At 34.4% G+C, this 16,645-nt stretch overlaps 1 protein-coding gene across 1 annotated transcript; it reads right to left on the bottom strand.

Moving 5' to 3' along the window:
- Positions 1–7,278: 7,278 nt before the first annotated feature.
- Positions 7,279–8,660, bottom strand: LOC111637535 (techylectin-5A-like). Its single transcript, XM_023383043.1, has 5 exons — positions 8,482–8,660; positions 8,227–8,411; positions 8,046–8,151; positions 7,802–7,966; positions 7,279–7,728 (listed from the first exon to the last, which is right to left on the bottom strand). The coding sequence occupies exons 1-5, from the start codon at positions 8,612–8,614 to the stop codon at positions 7,481–7,483; spliced, it is 837 nt and encodes a 278-aa protein (XP_023238811.1). The 5' UTR covers positions 8,615–8,660; the 3' UTR covers positions 7,279–7,480.
- Between the last annotated feature and the right edge of the window lie 7,985 nt (positions 8,661–16,645).

The raw sequence follows: 16,645 nt of genomic DNA, 5'->3' as shown, positions 1-16,645 counted from the left end.
ATATTTATAAATTAAATATAACGTATTGGAAAATTATTAATTGTTATGGAAATTAAATTTACTTATGATTATTAAATTTATCATTAGATGGCGCCCTAACCGCCTATCTTCATTCAAATTATTTTATTCGTGGTTACTAGATTGGAGAGTTGCTATTGTTTTTTTTTTTTTTTTTTTTTTACAGTATATGGAGTGTGCAGCTCATATAGGCTATGAATCCGAATAAACTTAATGTGAGAAATCAGACTCGCTTTTGGAAATTATAAAGATTTAATTTAATATTATAAATNTTTTTTTTTTTTTTTTTGGTTTACAGTATATGGAGTGTGCAGCTCATATAGGCTATGAATCCGAATAAACTTAATGTGAGAAATCAGACTCGCTTTTGGAAATTATAAAGATTTAATTTAATATTATAAATTTTCTTTCATCATTATTTCCCTTATTTCTCCCGTTTTCATTCCTTTGGCCGGGGAATAGACCTTTTGACCCCTCAGTGTACTGCGTCACTTCGAAAGGTGACCTCCTAGCCGGGCAACGTCGTCCTAAACGACCGAGGAAGAACTCCCCTCACCCAGAGGATCGTTATATTCTAAGGTAGCTGTAATATTCAAGTAGAGAGCCAATTAGCGACAACAAACACGTGTTACACGTTGTCAACACGTGTTGACAACCAAAAAGATCACCTGTAAGGGTAGACCGTTCGGTGAGAAACCATGTCACGTTACCGAGGATGGCCGTCATCACCCCAAGTGATGACTACTTTAATGCTAACTGGTCGAGAGAAGTGACGACGGTAGTCATAACTGCGTCACCATGACGGGAGAGACGGTAATAACTCTGAAGAACTGTCAAATTTGAAGTAAACAATATACGCAGCAAAGACAATTACGTCAGGAAATCCCCAGATATTTCCCACGCTAATCGTGTATAAAAGGGAATCGCTCCCGCACCTCCGGGCGATCGCCGGGAAGAAGCACCAGGACCGAAATCCTCAAGCCTTCTCTACCCTTGGGAACTTCGTAGTTTCTGATCACTACTGCAAATGAGGTAAAGGCTTAGAAAATTTTTACTTCCCTCTCTCTCGGTTTAGCATAGACTTAGAAAAATTTCATTTCTTTTTTTTCGGTTTTAGATTAGTTCTTAGAAATCTCATGGGTAGCGGACCTTCGGAGATCCCGCCGACGGGAAAGACGGACAGCGGTCGTCCAATATTGTCGCGACGCGAAAATATTATTATTATCATTATTATTACTGTTTCCCTCTTGTTTGAGCTTAGAATGTAACTGCATGTATTTGTACTATTTGTTATAAATTAAATATGTTATTCTTAATTTTTATATTGTGTCATCTTTGAGTGCGACCGACACCTCGTCACGACTTCACTACCCCTCCCACTCACTTAACCATCGCCACCCCTGACAACGAAGACGGTAAGTGGGGAGAAGCTCGCCGCCGCTCTAACCCCCTCGGTTCCCAGTTATATTAGAAGCATGCGTCCGAGTAACCGGCCGTAGGTGGAATGGCCATACACGGGCGCGGATAAATAATGCCTTTCGGGAAGTCTTTTAAGGAAACTGACCCCTATTTAGGCGTTACATACGTGGAGAAAACCCGAAAACTCCACGTGGCCAGCCTGTCAGAGCGCAGTGCAAACCCATGACTGAACTCCCAGTGTTCACAGAACGAAGACCGCTTGGCCACTGTTATTGTTCTCACTCTTTGCTTTCCTTCTAGGGACAACTGCTTCCGATAGGACGGCGTTCCGATCATCCGGTAAGTGCAAGTTATAAACATAAGGAGCCGCCATTTTGGATCCGCAGTTCCAAGGTCACGGTATAGATTTCATGCTGTCTACATACTGTAAACTGCACATTCCTTCGAGTTCGAGCCACAGAATTCCTTTTATAATTTCAAATAGAGTATTTTTTCATTTAGAAGTTACTCTGACACATAATTAAATGCTTTAAAAAAGTAAGTTTCAAAATAAAAAACTATATCCATGGTTGGTATAATAAAGTACGAGGATAAATTTATTCAGGAAGAAATTTGGAGATATTTATTAAAATAAGAATTTAGTTAGTTTCTATATTCACATGCACTTTTACATTACACAAACTGCAAACAGAAGCTCAGATTAATCACTTTTATAAATTAAAATTGGATGAAGAGAAAAGAAAACCATTCTCACAAACATTACATGCTACATAAAGTAAATCTTCAAAAGTACTTGCAAAAGATAATAACTTCCTTTATTTATAAACTTTCTTATGCATATAAATCAAATTTTATTATTTTTATAGGGAATTAAATAAATATATTTATAAAAATTTATTAAACAGTAGACAAAAAAATAAAAATATCACTTCAACTTTATTTTTTCTGTTATAATAAAAAGATTATTAAGCAACACAATTATTCATTAGAATATACAATTTGTAGTATGTTACATTACTCTCAATTATTATGAAATATTACTTTAAATGGCTGAAAGTTTTAATTTCAATTACTATTTTATTTAAAATTTTAAAGAGTGTTTTTAGTTCACAAACGATATTATAACATTTAATAAATCTGTTATACTAATACTTCTGTTATTCTGTTTAATAAGTTACATAATGTTTTGTTATACAACCTGTCAGAAAACAAAAACTTTACCATATTGGCGAAAGTCGCGTTAGCACGTGTGTATTTTGAAAAATATTTTTGTACTGGACAATTTGCTTGAAAACATCACACTAAATGGTTCAGCAAAAATATTGTCCCACTTACATTAAATTCATAACTATAATAAAATTTGGATAATATTATGTAAATATTCCTAATAAACTGGTTATTGATGTATATACAGTACTACAACTGCTAGACAAAAAACTAGAATATTCACCTAACTGAAAGTTTAGTGTACAGTATTGTACATGTTCTCATGAACAACACAGAGTACAAATTTTTTTGACTTTACATAAAGAGTTCTTATATATATTTATTATATCCATTAATCAAACAAATTAACTCAAATTTTTTTGTTACAAATGGAAATGAAATGACAAAAAAATAGAAGAACAGTTTGACTATGAGAAAAATATTAGAATATTAGCATAAACAGCCATAAAAAAAACTAAATTGTAATGCCAATTTGCATATTGCTGGGCAGAGCAATATAACAGTACAACATGGAACGTAAGCGCGACATTAAAAGACCAAAATTCAGTTTTGTCACAGAACAAGCAATGAAAAATTCGGCGGCAGTGCAGTGACTTGTTAAAATAGTTCTATTGGATATTAGTGGTGTATATGAACGCAAATGAATCGTACAAGCAAAAAAAAGGGGGTCAACAGGTTTAGAAGGATTTCCTCGGATGAAAAAATTACTAGTTCAGCCGGCGGGTCGGCTGAACTAGTAATTTTTTCGGCGGGCCCGATTCCCGGACTGTCCGGACGATAGCACTATCGTAGACGCGATGGAACTATAGATTAAGATGTTTCAAATTTTTACAAGATATTATTATTTATTGTGAAATTTTGCCGCCCCCTAAAGAGTGCCGCCCGGGGCGGGCCGTCTCTGCCGCTCCCACTACGGTACGCCACTGAGCGCATGCGTCTCAAATGAGAGACATTTAGCAAAAGATCATGCCATATGGCGAACCTGGGATAAAGCTATGACTAGCATAGCCGCTGATTGGTCGACTGACAACTGTCCACGACCAGGTTGCCAGATTGGCTACAAGTAGCGGATTGGGCTACTTTTTTAAGGGCTCTCGCTACAAAAATTTCAAATTGGGCGACACGCTACTTTTTGTGCTAGTGATAATTATCTTCAGGCTACAAATCTTAAAAATACGCTACTTTTTTATTTTCATATATAAAATCGCAAAACATTTATTGTATTATGCAAAAATTTTAATTTCATTACACTTAATTGTATAAAGTTGCAACGTTTAACAAAGATAAAGATACTTTGCTTTCGTTTTCCATCCGTCGTTCGCTCCAGTAGACAATCCACAATTTCACAAGCAAGGTCGCCTCCTTGCTTGTGAAGTTGTGGATTGTCTACTGGAGCGGGGTACATCAACAAAAAAAGTTGAGAACCACTGCGTTAGTAAAAGTGCATAGTTGCAAAATAATTCATTTTTATTGTTTGGGCTACAAACAGTTCAAATCCGCTACTTTTGAGCACAACCACGCTACTTTTTAACCATCAGATCTGACAACGCTGCGACTATAGCCTTGTACTCACATGCCAAAACGAACGACAGAAACTTTCCGTGTCGCGTGTATTCACATGCGGAAATTACCCTACAATTGAAACGCGCCATCTGCCAGCCATAAATATAAACAAGCTACTACAGTAGGTAGGCTACGTGCCNACTTTTTAAGTGCCCTCGCTACAAAAATTTCAAATTGGGCGACACGCTACTTTTTGGGCTAGTGATAATTATCTTCAGGCTACAAATCTTAAAAATACGCTACTTTTTTATTTTCATATATAAAATCGCAAAACATTTATTGTATTATGCAAAAATTTTAATTTCATTACACTTAATTGTATAAAGTTGCAACGTTTAACAAAGATAAAGATACTTTGCTTTCGTTTTCCATCCGTCGTTCGCTCCAGTAGACAATCCACAATTTCACAAGCAAGGTCGCCTCCTTGCTTGTGAAGTTGTGGATTGTCTACTGGAGCGGGGTACATCAACAAAAAAAGTTGAGAACCACTGCGTTAGTAAAAGTGCATACTTGCAAAATAATTCATTTTTATTGTTTGGGCTACAAACAGTTCAAATCCGCTACTTTTGAGCACAACCACGCTACTTTTTAACCATCAGATCTGACAACGCTGCGACTATAGCCTTGTACTCACATGCCAAAACGAACGACAGAAACTTTCCGTGTCGCGTGTATTCACATGCGGAAATTACCCTACAATTGAAACGCGCCATCTGCCAGCCATAAATATAAACAAGCTACTACAGTAGGTAGGCTACGTGCCAGTAGTCGAAAATGGCGTATACTGGAATTACTTTGTTATAATTCCAGTAGACGCCATTTTCAATTAAACTTTTTAAGTTTGCCTTCGATCTTATTGCAAATAAAAAAACCTCAAAAACGAATAATTTGGATAGTAAAATATTCTAAATCGTCGAAAGTAAGTCTATTTAACATCAATATTTAAATCGGATAGTAATATAGCGTATAAATGAAATATACAGTATTAGCGTATTAGTGTACAAATATAGCTTTTTAGTTTGCCACTGCCATAGTTCGAATGCTATCGTCCCACGTGATCTTATGACGACATTGCTAAACGGCCTTCCTATTGGTTTAATTTTTGCCGTTCCGCTTTCCGCCACAGCAAAAGTTGAAAATTTTCAACTTCGTATTCCGCCGGTTTCGACGGCAAAAGTGATGTCATGTTGCCGTTCTGTCAACGGTTTCCGTCGTCCGTTGCCGCATGTGAGTACCAGGCTTATATAAAGGTCGACGTGAAAGCGTCAAATTCAAGTTTGCATCGAAGTTTGGATCAAAGTGTGGATTCGTCTCGCTAGCCGAAGAAAGTGCCACAGTTAGACAACTATTCGTCGGTCGTCGCAAGATGTCTTCTTGAAGGACAAGTACGAGAAACAAGAACTATTAGAACTTATTATGTTATTGGCGCACGGAACGTTCGAACGAAACGGTTGAAATTCTGAACTTTACTTGAAAAAAAGTTTCGTATTCTGTGTTGTTCATGATTAAATGTACACTAAAGTTTTAGTTAGGTGAATATTCTAACATTTTGTCTGGGAGTTGTATATTTATTTATNTTGAAAAAAAGTTTCGTATTCTGTGTTGTTCATGATTAAATGTACACTAAAGTTTTAGTTAGGTGAATATTCTAACATTTTGTCTGGGAGTTGTATATTTATTTATTTATTTAACTTTAATCACTAAAAATAAATGTTTTCAGTTATAGTTTTTTTTTTTTACTTGTTTTTAACTGAAAATATTTATTTTTAGTGATTATTGAATAACCGATCCCATTGGTTCTAATTATTGAATTTATTTAATTTTCATTGATCTAACACTGCAACAGTTTTATTTTAAAAATTCGCTTGTAACTTCTCAGTTAAAGATATCATTTTTCTCTTTACAAATTATTTTCTCCCTTTTGATTTCTAAGACATAATATAATTTTCAACAATGGAAACTGATGACTCATTTATGGAATTTTGACATTATAGAGTAAGTCAGTGGGGCGATAAACTTTCTCTAATCTTTTTAATGCAGTACTAAAATAATACAAAGTTGTGTAGGACGTTATTATAATTGCATACGTTCAACTAAAGTCATATTAAAATGTCTTTACGTCTTTTTTACTTTCAAGTTTTATTTTAATGTTTTTAAAATACTGTATAATCAGTTTACAATACTTAGTGGGAAAGAAATTCACTTAAATTACATTATTAATTACAAAAGTGGGCGCAATTTTTTTCATGTTGTGACCAATTATCCAAACAGGTCAGTCTCATAATAAAAGAAAGAACAAAGAATATTTTAAAAAATCTTGCATTTCAATAGTTTATGCNCGCGTACCCCTAGGGGTACGCGATAGGTTGTTTAGGGGTACAGAAAAAAGTTAGTTATTATGGCAGAAAAAATAATATATTATGTATCACAAACTAATAGTATTAAAAAATTATTAGATAAAAAATATTCCTTGCAACAATCACAACTTTATTATAAATTTTTTCTTTTAGTTTTTTTTTCTTTAATTTAAAGTTACAATATGTAAAATTAACAATACGGTTACTCACTAAATTTCTTAAATGAGGGGTACAATCTAGAGATATGATATGTCACGGGGTACGCAAATGAAAAAAGGTTGGGAACCACTGGTTTATGCAATTTACTTTTAGATTTTATTTAAATCGTCTTAAAAATATCATTAATAAATAAAATATCTTCGTATAGTTGTAAAATTTTGAAATTTATTAAAAATATGTATTTTATATAGAATAAGTACATTAAATTTTGTAAAATTATTTAATAAATACAGTTGAAAATTATATGTAGTAATGTTTAGATAAATGTACTACAAGCAATTAATCAAATTAAAAAACATGTTTATAAGGTACAAATATTTATATTTATTCATAACATGTCTTTAAGAAAACAGACAATCCTAAGCACATTCGTAATCTAAAAGTAAAATATCCATATATTTAATACTATAAAATATAGTAATTCACAATAAAGATATAAACGTAGAAAATTTATTATCAAGCATTTTACTAATTCAATTTACAGATAAAATTTGAAAAGCGATAATTATATTTTCAGAAGGTTGTGCCATAAAACATGCATTTCAAACAGTGAATATAAATGTATTTTATTATGATTCTATAAACGTTTTAATAGAAGATTCTATTCCAAAATAACCAATTCGCAAATTTTTTACCGTTTACAAAAATTTTTATAGTTTATTCGATGACCTTTCTTGTTAAAATCGTCGTATTTTCATTTCAACGTCGGGTATAGAATAATGATAACCTTTCCATTCCTTCCAGATCACTCCATCAGCGTAGGACTTATGAGGACCATTCAAATAAAGGCCATTTAAATTAGAAGAGTGACAACTACTATACCACCATGCACCTTTATAAGTTTCTGCACAGTTGCCCCCTGCAATATCGTTGTCTCTGTCTTTCGTAGAAAACTTCATGTTATTGTGACCACCTAAAGAATCACCTAGAAGAAAACGATATGACTATTAAGACATTGAAAGTTACCAATTTATAAAAGCATCTCAACAACTGCTCACCGGCATCTCCACTATAATCAGAAACATGAATTTTGTATTGTTGCCTTTCGTTTTCGATCCAGAATTCTCTATACAATGCGTAAGCCTTGTTATTTTCATTGTCCTTCATGTCAATTCTAAGAGTATAATTTCCTTGATTTGTCAAAGAAAATATTCTTTCGTTTCCTGTAAAAAAAAATTTTTAATAAAAATTGACGAATTATTAATTCGCAAACCGTATTATTATAAGTTTTTAACACTTCACCTAACCAAAAATCTTCATTTAAGTTACCAAATCCAACATTGTAATCAATCCAATTTCTGAAAAAATAATCTTCTGAATGATTAAATCTTCCTCTTCTTTGGAAAATCTGAAACAAGGGATTTTCAAATTTAATATTTTTAATATTGAAAAGTTATTAAATATTAGAAAACTTTTTACGTACTGTCCATCCACCACCATCAATTTCCATATCGCAATAAACCAGAAAACTACCAGAAATATGCCAGTTCAGAGGCCAGATTCTATAAATTCCAGATTTAGTAACACCGTTTTCTCGGATTTCGGAACAATCTCTGGGCCCGAGATGATAATGAACAGTTTGTTGAGGTCTTGTTAACGTATCTATAACTAATCATTTCACTAATTTAAATACATTTATTAGGTACTTAATCGTAATAATTACTCATTTCATACGTACCATTGTTAGAAATTTCTTTTAAACATCCTCCATACTCTGACAAAGCGCAGGAATGTTTAGTGCTTGTCAAACATAAAATATTATTTGAATAGCAAAAAATAGCAATCAAAAATGCGTAAATTGAAGTCTGCATATTTGAAACAGTTTTAAAAATAATATTTTGTGGTATCTTTTATAAGAGAAAATATTATGCGATAATACTCTTTATCTCTTGTTCTCAATTTTATCAAAATGACAACATTGTGAAACAACTTTTTGGAACTTGCACTTAATTTGAATAAAGTAATCTTAAACTAATAACACACAAGTTCTCTGTTTATTTGAATTTTCTTTATTGAAACCAATTAGTATATAGGCCTATTTAAACGATTATACTTCATTTTATGAAACTTTTAATGCATTTACAGAGAAAAGACATAGATACAATTTGTAATATAAGAGAAAATAAAATACNTTTTATTTGTGTCCTGTTAAATATTTTTATATATATTTAGTTAGCTGAAGAGGGGCTGATGCCCGAAACGTTGATGTATGAAAAAAACGTTCTAACTAAATAAAAGATTCAACTAGCCCAGTGTTGAGAAAAACGTCACTTCATTGTGCCAGTACACAATTTTTTTTAATTTAAAATTTTTCCACTCAGTGAGCACTAAGTGGACCTTTCCTCATAGCCATCGATGGAGCCTGACTGAAGCCATCGTGGCTTCGTTCGGGCCTCTAGTCAAGTGAACCACCAAGAGGTGAAAGACACAATTTTTTCCATTAGAAATAACGGAGTGAATTAATTCATTTCCAGACCTTAAACAATACCTATTTCGATAAACCTAAAACAGCAAATACGCATAATTTAAGGTAAAAATAACACAATTAATGCCCTAGCAATAAATTAAAACATGAAAACCATAAATAAAATACGTAAATACTGTATAATAAAATTAAATTGCATTTATTGGTTGCACACCGTAAACTTTCTTATCTAAACATACGTGGTAGATGTGAGATTTTATTCTTTGTTTAGAATCTTACTTTAAACTGTTTACAACTTGATTTTATTCAAATAAAATGTGAAGTAATGTCTTCGGATAAAAAACATATTAGGCATATACTTTATGAGTTTCGGGAAGAATATAACTCCGTACAAACAGTTAAACAAAAAAAATTGTAATGTGAATGGGAAATTACAATCAGATATGTGGTTTACACATATGGTTTACAGTTCCGTTCGGTAAATTTTGACCTAAAGAATACAAAACGTATGGTCTCTAAGAAGTTATCGATAAAGAAAAATTGCAGGAAAAAATTATTAAAAATTGACGAATAACACACAATACAGTATAAACACAGATTAACACCCAGGTGGGACACGGCTATGTGAGGTCAGCCGATTAGGGGTGAGGTGTTTTCGACAGCCGAGCGGTCAATACTGTCGTGTGGGCGCGGTTTTAGTACCGAGACAGTAACTGAGACAGGTTTACCATATAAAACCGTTTAATAATATACATAAATCGCTCTTACAACAATCCAATAAGTCGGGCAGAAGCCTATCCAACGAGGGGTTTCTGCAACAGTTCCCAAAAATCGGAAAGTTCGAATGTTCGATCGTCCCTGGGGAGCTTTCGGCACTGTGGACGCAGAGAACGATGGCCCCGGGGCACGCACCAGCACTTGTAGTGATGTCCTCGGTTGACAAGTCGAACCTCGGCGATTCTGGACGTGACCTCGGCGATCCTAGAGTGGACGGGTTGGCGAAACCAGTTCCTAGGTCGTCGAAAGAGCCTTCGTTGTGTCCCGGTCGGGAGCACCAAATCCCGACAGGTGAGCACTATACACCAAAACCCAAGACCCCGTAAAGTTCCCGAAAACGCGGTTTTATCCATTTTTCCACCGCAGTCGCCTCTCCATTGGTCTCTCCTCGTCACATGGTGACAATTCGAAACCCCAGGAAGGGCGCGGGAGAGGTCAACTTCGCGTCGGAACACGACTCCTCTCCAACCTCGTTTTCTTCGACTTTACTCTATCTAATGTTTAAAATCTTTTAACAAGACAAAAGGTTCATTGTTTAAATCCGATCTTTAAGTTCGTTCTTTCGCGCTACGAAACTTGACTCATTTAAAAAGTCGTTAATGGCCTCCTTTCGGACCCCGTTTGGGTCCTCACAGCTATAGCAAGCCGACTGCGATTAATAAAACAGCTATTGATTATATCGGTTACTGAAGACATTTTTAATTCAAACTTTAGTGATGAAAGACGAATAAAAACACAATAATTAAAAAATGAAAGTTCTTGCGTGAAGCAAAATGAATTGTTGCAATAAACTTAAACTTTATTTTTATTTGATTTCTTTAGCATTTTTTCTTTTTTCCTTTACAAAGTTTTTGCACTTTCTTTTTCATTAGTTGTTTTAACGAAATGAAAAGTTCTCATATTACAAAATATGTGTACATCCTGTAAACCAATTCCAATTAATACATGACAATCGTTAGTCTAATAATCTACTCGTAATATAATGCAAATATAAAATTTTTAGTAGACAATTATTACAAATTTTTTTCACATGTAGATAAGGCATCCAATTAGTTGTAAGTACAGTTAATTTTTCATTACGTTCACTTCCTCCGCTACCTAACTCTTTGAAAAACAAAAACATTTGATCGCTTGATAGAAAATTTGCACAATCATTTATCAAATAATTTTAACATTTTTTATGTCAGGGTTTGGATATAATGGAGGGTAATGTCGAAGGTAACANAACTTGAAAACTACCATAGATTTGCCAGTTTAATGGCCAAATTCTATAAACTCCAGATTTAGTAACACCATTATTTCGAATTTCAGAACAATCTCTGGGACCGAGATGATAATTAACAGTTTGTTGAGGTCTTGTTAAACCATCTAGAATTAATCATTTCGGTAATTTAAATGTACAATACTTAAATAATTTTATTGATGATTAAAGTAAATAATTTCATACGTACCATTATCAGGAACATCTGGTGTGCATATTTTTAACTTCGATATGGTGCAAGAATTTTCTGAGAATGTAAAACAAAAGATAAATCTTGGATACCAGAACAAAATGGCAATCAAGAACACATAGATTGATGTTCGCATTTTCGAAACGCAATAATTTAAATTTATATCTTTTACAGAACAAAACATTTTCTGATAATTTTATTTTATCATATATTAATTAATCAACTTATCAAAATGACAACATTGCAAAAATCTTATTATTTATTATTTTAATATCTTTGCAATGTCATCATTTTCTTTTATATTTTTATTTTCGTATTTAAATATTTCATACATTTATGGAAACCCGAAGCGGAATGGGGTAGTTAACAAAAAAATTAAAATTGTGTCAGCAATAAAAGGAAAATAACAAAAATATATTACATTATATCTTTTATTTATTATATTTGGCACATAATTATTTAAATTAAATAAAAAAATTTAATAATTTTGTATGAAAAATAAATCATGAAAAAAAGCTTGCCCACATTCCGTTCCGCCCAGTACTTGGGGGCAGAATGGGGTATGAGATTAGTGCTGAAATATCAGGGGGAAAAAAATATATTAATCTTGTTGCTTACAAAACTCGCAAACCAGCACGGAATCGTCATCGTCGCTGTCAAAACCCGCAAAAGACATATGAGCCCATTTTTTGCATGCTACACATGAACATTAACCCTCAATCGACTGAGTAAGCCTCGGTGCAGTAAAGACAAGTCGTATTATCTTCTCCTTCCAAGTAATCGTTCCTTGTTCTTTTTTTTACTAAACTTTGTTTTTTCCCCTTTTTCTTTTAATTTTCCTTTAAGGGAAACCGTCCCATTATGCCCCAAAGCACATGCTTCTAAAAACCAAGTAGAGAAAAAATTTATGATTACTTTTTGCGTTGTTTCATTCTAAAAATACAAACAAACAAATCTTTAATAAACTAGACCAGGGCCGGCGCGAGGCAGATCCAGCGCGTTCGCTGGAACCCGGCCCTGCGGTGTACGAAAACTCATCAGACATTTTGCAGGACCCCTTTTATAGTAGATTGAATATTCAGGTGTGTGTGGAAAATGCAATCGCATAATCCACTAATCGATGATAACTTGCTGTACACTGGCATGAGTACAAGATTTTCTCTCCCGCCTTTACATTGAATATTTCGTTGCAGCGTGTTGCGACGAAGAATACTTCCGTATACATTATTTTTTGAAAATAATAGATACTGCGTTAGTTTTTCGCGGTTGAAACTAATAAAAAATTATCTTCGATCATCAATAAGTCAAGACCGATTTATATCTCTGTCTATTCTTTCAATAGAAAGCGAAGTAGCGAACTCAATCAATTTTAATGACGTAATCAAAGATTTTGCAGCGAAAAAAGCATGAAAAATTATGTAATATTCATCTTACAAAAAATGTATGTAACATCCTTTGTACTTATAGTAAATAATTATTGTGAAATTTAATTATAGGATTTGAATGTATTCTGGCCCCGCAAAAGGCCACGCCGGCCCTGAAATAGACTATATAAATTTGGTTTAATTATAAAATATAGCATATAATTTCATTGTTTTAATGTTGATACCACTTGTAATTTCATCAAAAAATCACGACGTAAGGTTTTATTGGTCAACGACAAAGCGAATCTCGGTAACCAAGTATTCACACTGACGTGTTGTCGCAGTCTGAGTGTANTACAATTCCCTTGACGAACATAACAGACCCCACACATAGCAGAGGGGAGGGCGCGACGATCACAGAGACAAAGGTCAGATACACAACTTTCTAACATTTTACAATCTTTGTGTTTACTCAGAATTTTTTCAGCTAGCCTACCTGCAATATATGCAACATACTGTTTGTTACTGGTTTATATTGATTTATATAATTTAAACTGTCTGCTTCAATTTATTATTTATCATATTAGATATATTATTTTTCTCAATAGTATTTAGCGATTCTGTTAATTTTTTAAATTAATTTAAGTTTATATTTGACAAATTATGAAGAAATTTAGCTGAATCAAACTGACAATTCGAATTTGTGTGAGACTGCATTACAACCTTAAAACTAACTTGAAAAATGATTGTGCAAATTTTAAACAATTAGCATTATCATTGAATCCTCCTTTTTGCCTAACTAAATTAAATGTGTTTTCTAAGCAATTTTGTCCTAAACGTCTTGTTCGTAATACTGTTTGATTATATGAATTTTTTAAGTATGTATAAAGCATTACAATTACATTTAATGAGCGAATCATCCTTCACACAATTTTAGTTTAATAGCCAATTATTTCAAGTTTTTTAAACATATAGATCCAATTCATGATCACTTTTGAATGCTCATTTTCTTTACTTATTGCCCCTTTAAACTTGTTGCAGTGTTTTATACTGGATAACTTACAAATATCAAATAATCTGTTTATCATGTTTTTCCTAACACCTTTTTCTTTTGGCTTCATAAATTGATTTGTCTCAAAGTGTTCTTCACATAAAACAAGTTTTTCTATTATTTGACCCATTGGAATTTTATCAAGATCAGAGCGACGACTGACAATCCATTTTTTACATCTACAAAAACATAAAAGAATTAACATACAGTAACCTAATTTTACTTTATTTATGTTAAGTATCGATTTGTGCTTTTACTCGCCTATCGTTTTCCTTAGGAAATGTGAAATCAGGACAAATCAGGATTTTTTCCAAGTGAAATTCAACAGTTTATAGTTGAATACCATTGAGAATGGATTTTTCTGTATGCATTATAATTTTCATTTTTCATTATTGTTTAATTTCTTGATAAAATTTCAAAACTTTGCATGCAGATCATGAAATAACACTCTAGTTTACCGTATTTGCCGCTAGGGATTACCCACAGTACCGCGCGCACTTAGCAAAGCCAATTTTACTATAACCGTGTCCCATCTGTGTGTTAATCTGTAGTATAAATGACCAAACATCACAAAGAAAGCGGAAATGGCACTAAAAACATACAAGCATAACGCAAGGGCAAGAGTAAAAGACGACTTGGACACAAAAGAGATTGCGTTTATGTTTCGAGCACATTTTTTTCACTGCGTGCGCAATTCGAACATCGAAGCATCGTTCGAACTCCGAGATGAATTTTTTAAATTTTGCGTTCGAACTCTGAAGCATTCGAAGTTATAATCGTTCGAAGTACGGAGTATCTATAAATAACAACTCAAAGCGATCGTTTGGTAATTTATTGTATGAAGTATCACTGTATATGAAAAATAAAAAGTATTTGTGAAACGTCTACTTGCGATTTGTATACAATTTTGCCCACCAATCGAAAAGTTTGGCGATACTGCTCTAACCCATTAGAAGGGGGGTAAGATAATGAGATTTGGTCATTGATTGTGAGGACCGTTCAAAGAAAAGAATCAGAACACCTGGACGAAGACGAGCCTCACGTACAAGTTCCCCTTTCGAATGAAGATAAAAAGGTCTTGAAGTCTTGGGGAAAACATAACTGAACTCGACCCACAGGACCGACAAAATTTTTATAGAGCGACTTCAAGAATCGTTACAGGTAAGTCTTCAGTAAAAAGGTTCCACGCGGTTTTAAAATACCTCGTCCAATTTTTAAAAACAGAATTAAAGCACCTATTACACTCCTCAAAGGTGAAATAGCAACACCACGAAAGAATGCGCGTAGCCACATGCAAATTGCAGAACCGGTAGAGGTGACAGAGATATGCAAATGCTTAAGTTTGAGTACGCATTGGATCATGTGGTACCCAGTTTCGGGCTATAAAGGCCAGCAGCCGACTCGAACTGTAAATGCTATCAGTGATGTTTTCGGCAGCCGAACTTTCGAAGAAGCGTAGAAAATGCCTCAGAGATGACAGCCAGCTGAATACAACCAGTTAACTGGGGAACAAGACCGTATCCTGCAGCTGAGCGACTTCGGTTTGTCGAGGCGCGCAGTTGCCATGCGTATTGGGCACGACGTGAAAATCATCTAGCGATGTGTGACAAAATGGACGCGGGAACATCTGTAAACACGAAGAGGGACACGACAGAGCGCACAGACCGGCAGATTCACCGAACAGGCAGCTTCGGATGTTGCCGTCAACGGGTGCCTCTGCGTCCACCCAAACCATTCGCACAAGTTGCATGAAGTCGGGCTGTACGCACGGCTACCAGCAATGGGATACCATTAATTAACCTCTCGACACAGGGATGCACTGGCTATGTCGTTATCATCGTAACTGGACCACTGAATGGCATCGGGTATTGTTTATAGATGAATCACGCTTCTTTGCGAATCTATGGAGGAATGACGGCTGTGGATGGGGTGGTGGTATCCCAGAGAACGCCACGTGCCAACTTTTTCACCGAGTATCACACCAGCCCACACCAGGAATCATGGTTTGGGGATCATTTTCGATCAGTGGACAGTCCTGGTGTACATTTCCGGTATTCTGACAGTGGAACAGTATATCCACACAAAATGTTGGGCCTGTGGTTCGGCCACTGCTGCAGGCAGTACCCTACACAGTGTTCCAGCAAGACTTAGACCTTACCACACGCCGCATGGTAAACTTTCACCAGCATGAACAGAATTCACATCCTTTCCTGGTCGACAGCCTCGCCGGATCCTTCTCCTGGCACCTCATCCAACGTGAGATACACCAGGGTACACCGCCACATACCGTAAATGACATGCGTGCCGCAGTGGACACAGCTTGGCAAGGGATACCTCAGGTAATCATTAATCGCCATTCATAGTATGCCTCGCCATACAGCAGCCCGCGGGGACCATATTCGTTATTGAATAAACAGATATCTGTTGCATATATTTGCTTGTTTTTTTTTAATTATTTGCATATCTCTATCACCTCTACCGGTCCTGCAATGTGAATTCCTTCGTGGTGTCGCAATTTCACTTTTGAAACGTGTAGGGCCTCAAAAGTGAAATCATAGCCTTCTTTGAAAAGAAATCCTCATTCATCAAAAATAAAAAAAAATTAACAAACATCATCTGTTATTAGAAAGAGTACTTTATAGGATGAGAATGGCTGATAAACATTTTAAAAATTGTTACATTATCATTATATTATTTTGTATTACACAATATCAATTTTCAATAAATAAATAAAAAACCAGTAAAAAAAATTTTATTACAACTTTCTTTCCCAG

The sequence above is a fragment of the Centruroides sculpturatus genome, unplaced genomic scaffold, assembly GCF_000671375.1.
Source record: "Centruroides sculpturatus isolate CEXI.00-Female unplaced genomic scaffold, Cexi_2.0 scaffold1201, whole genome shotgun sequence".
Lineage (NCBI taxonomy): Eukaryota > Metazoa > Arthropoda > Arachnida > Scorpiones > Buthidae > Centruroides > Centruroides sculpturatus.
This window is presented reverse-complemented; position numbering and strand designations above follow the sequence as displayed.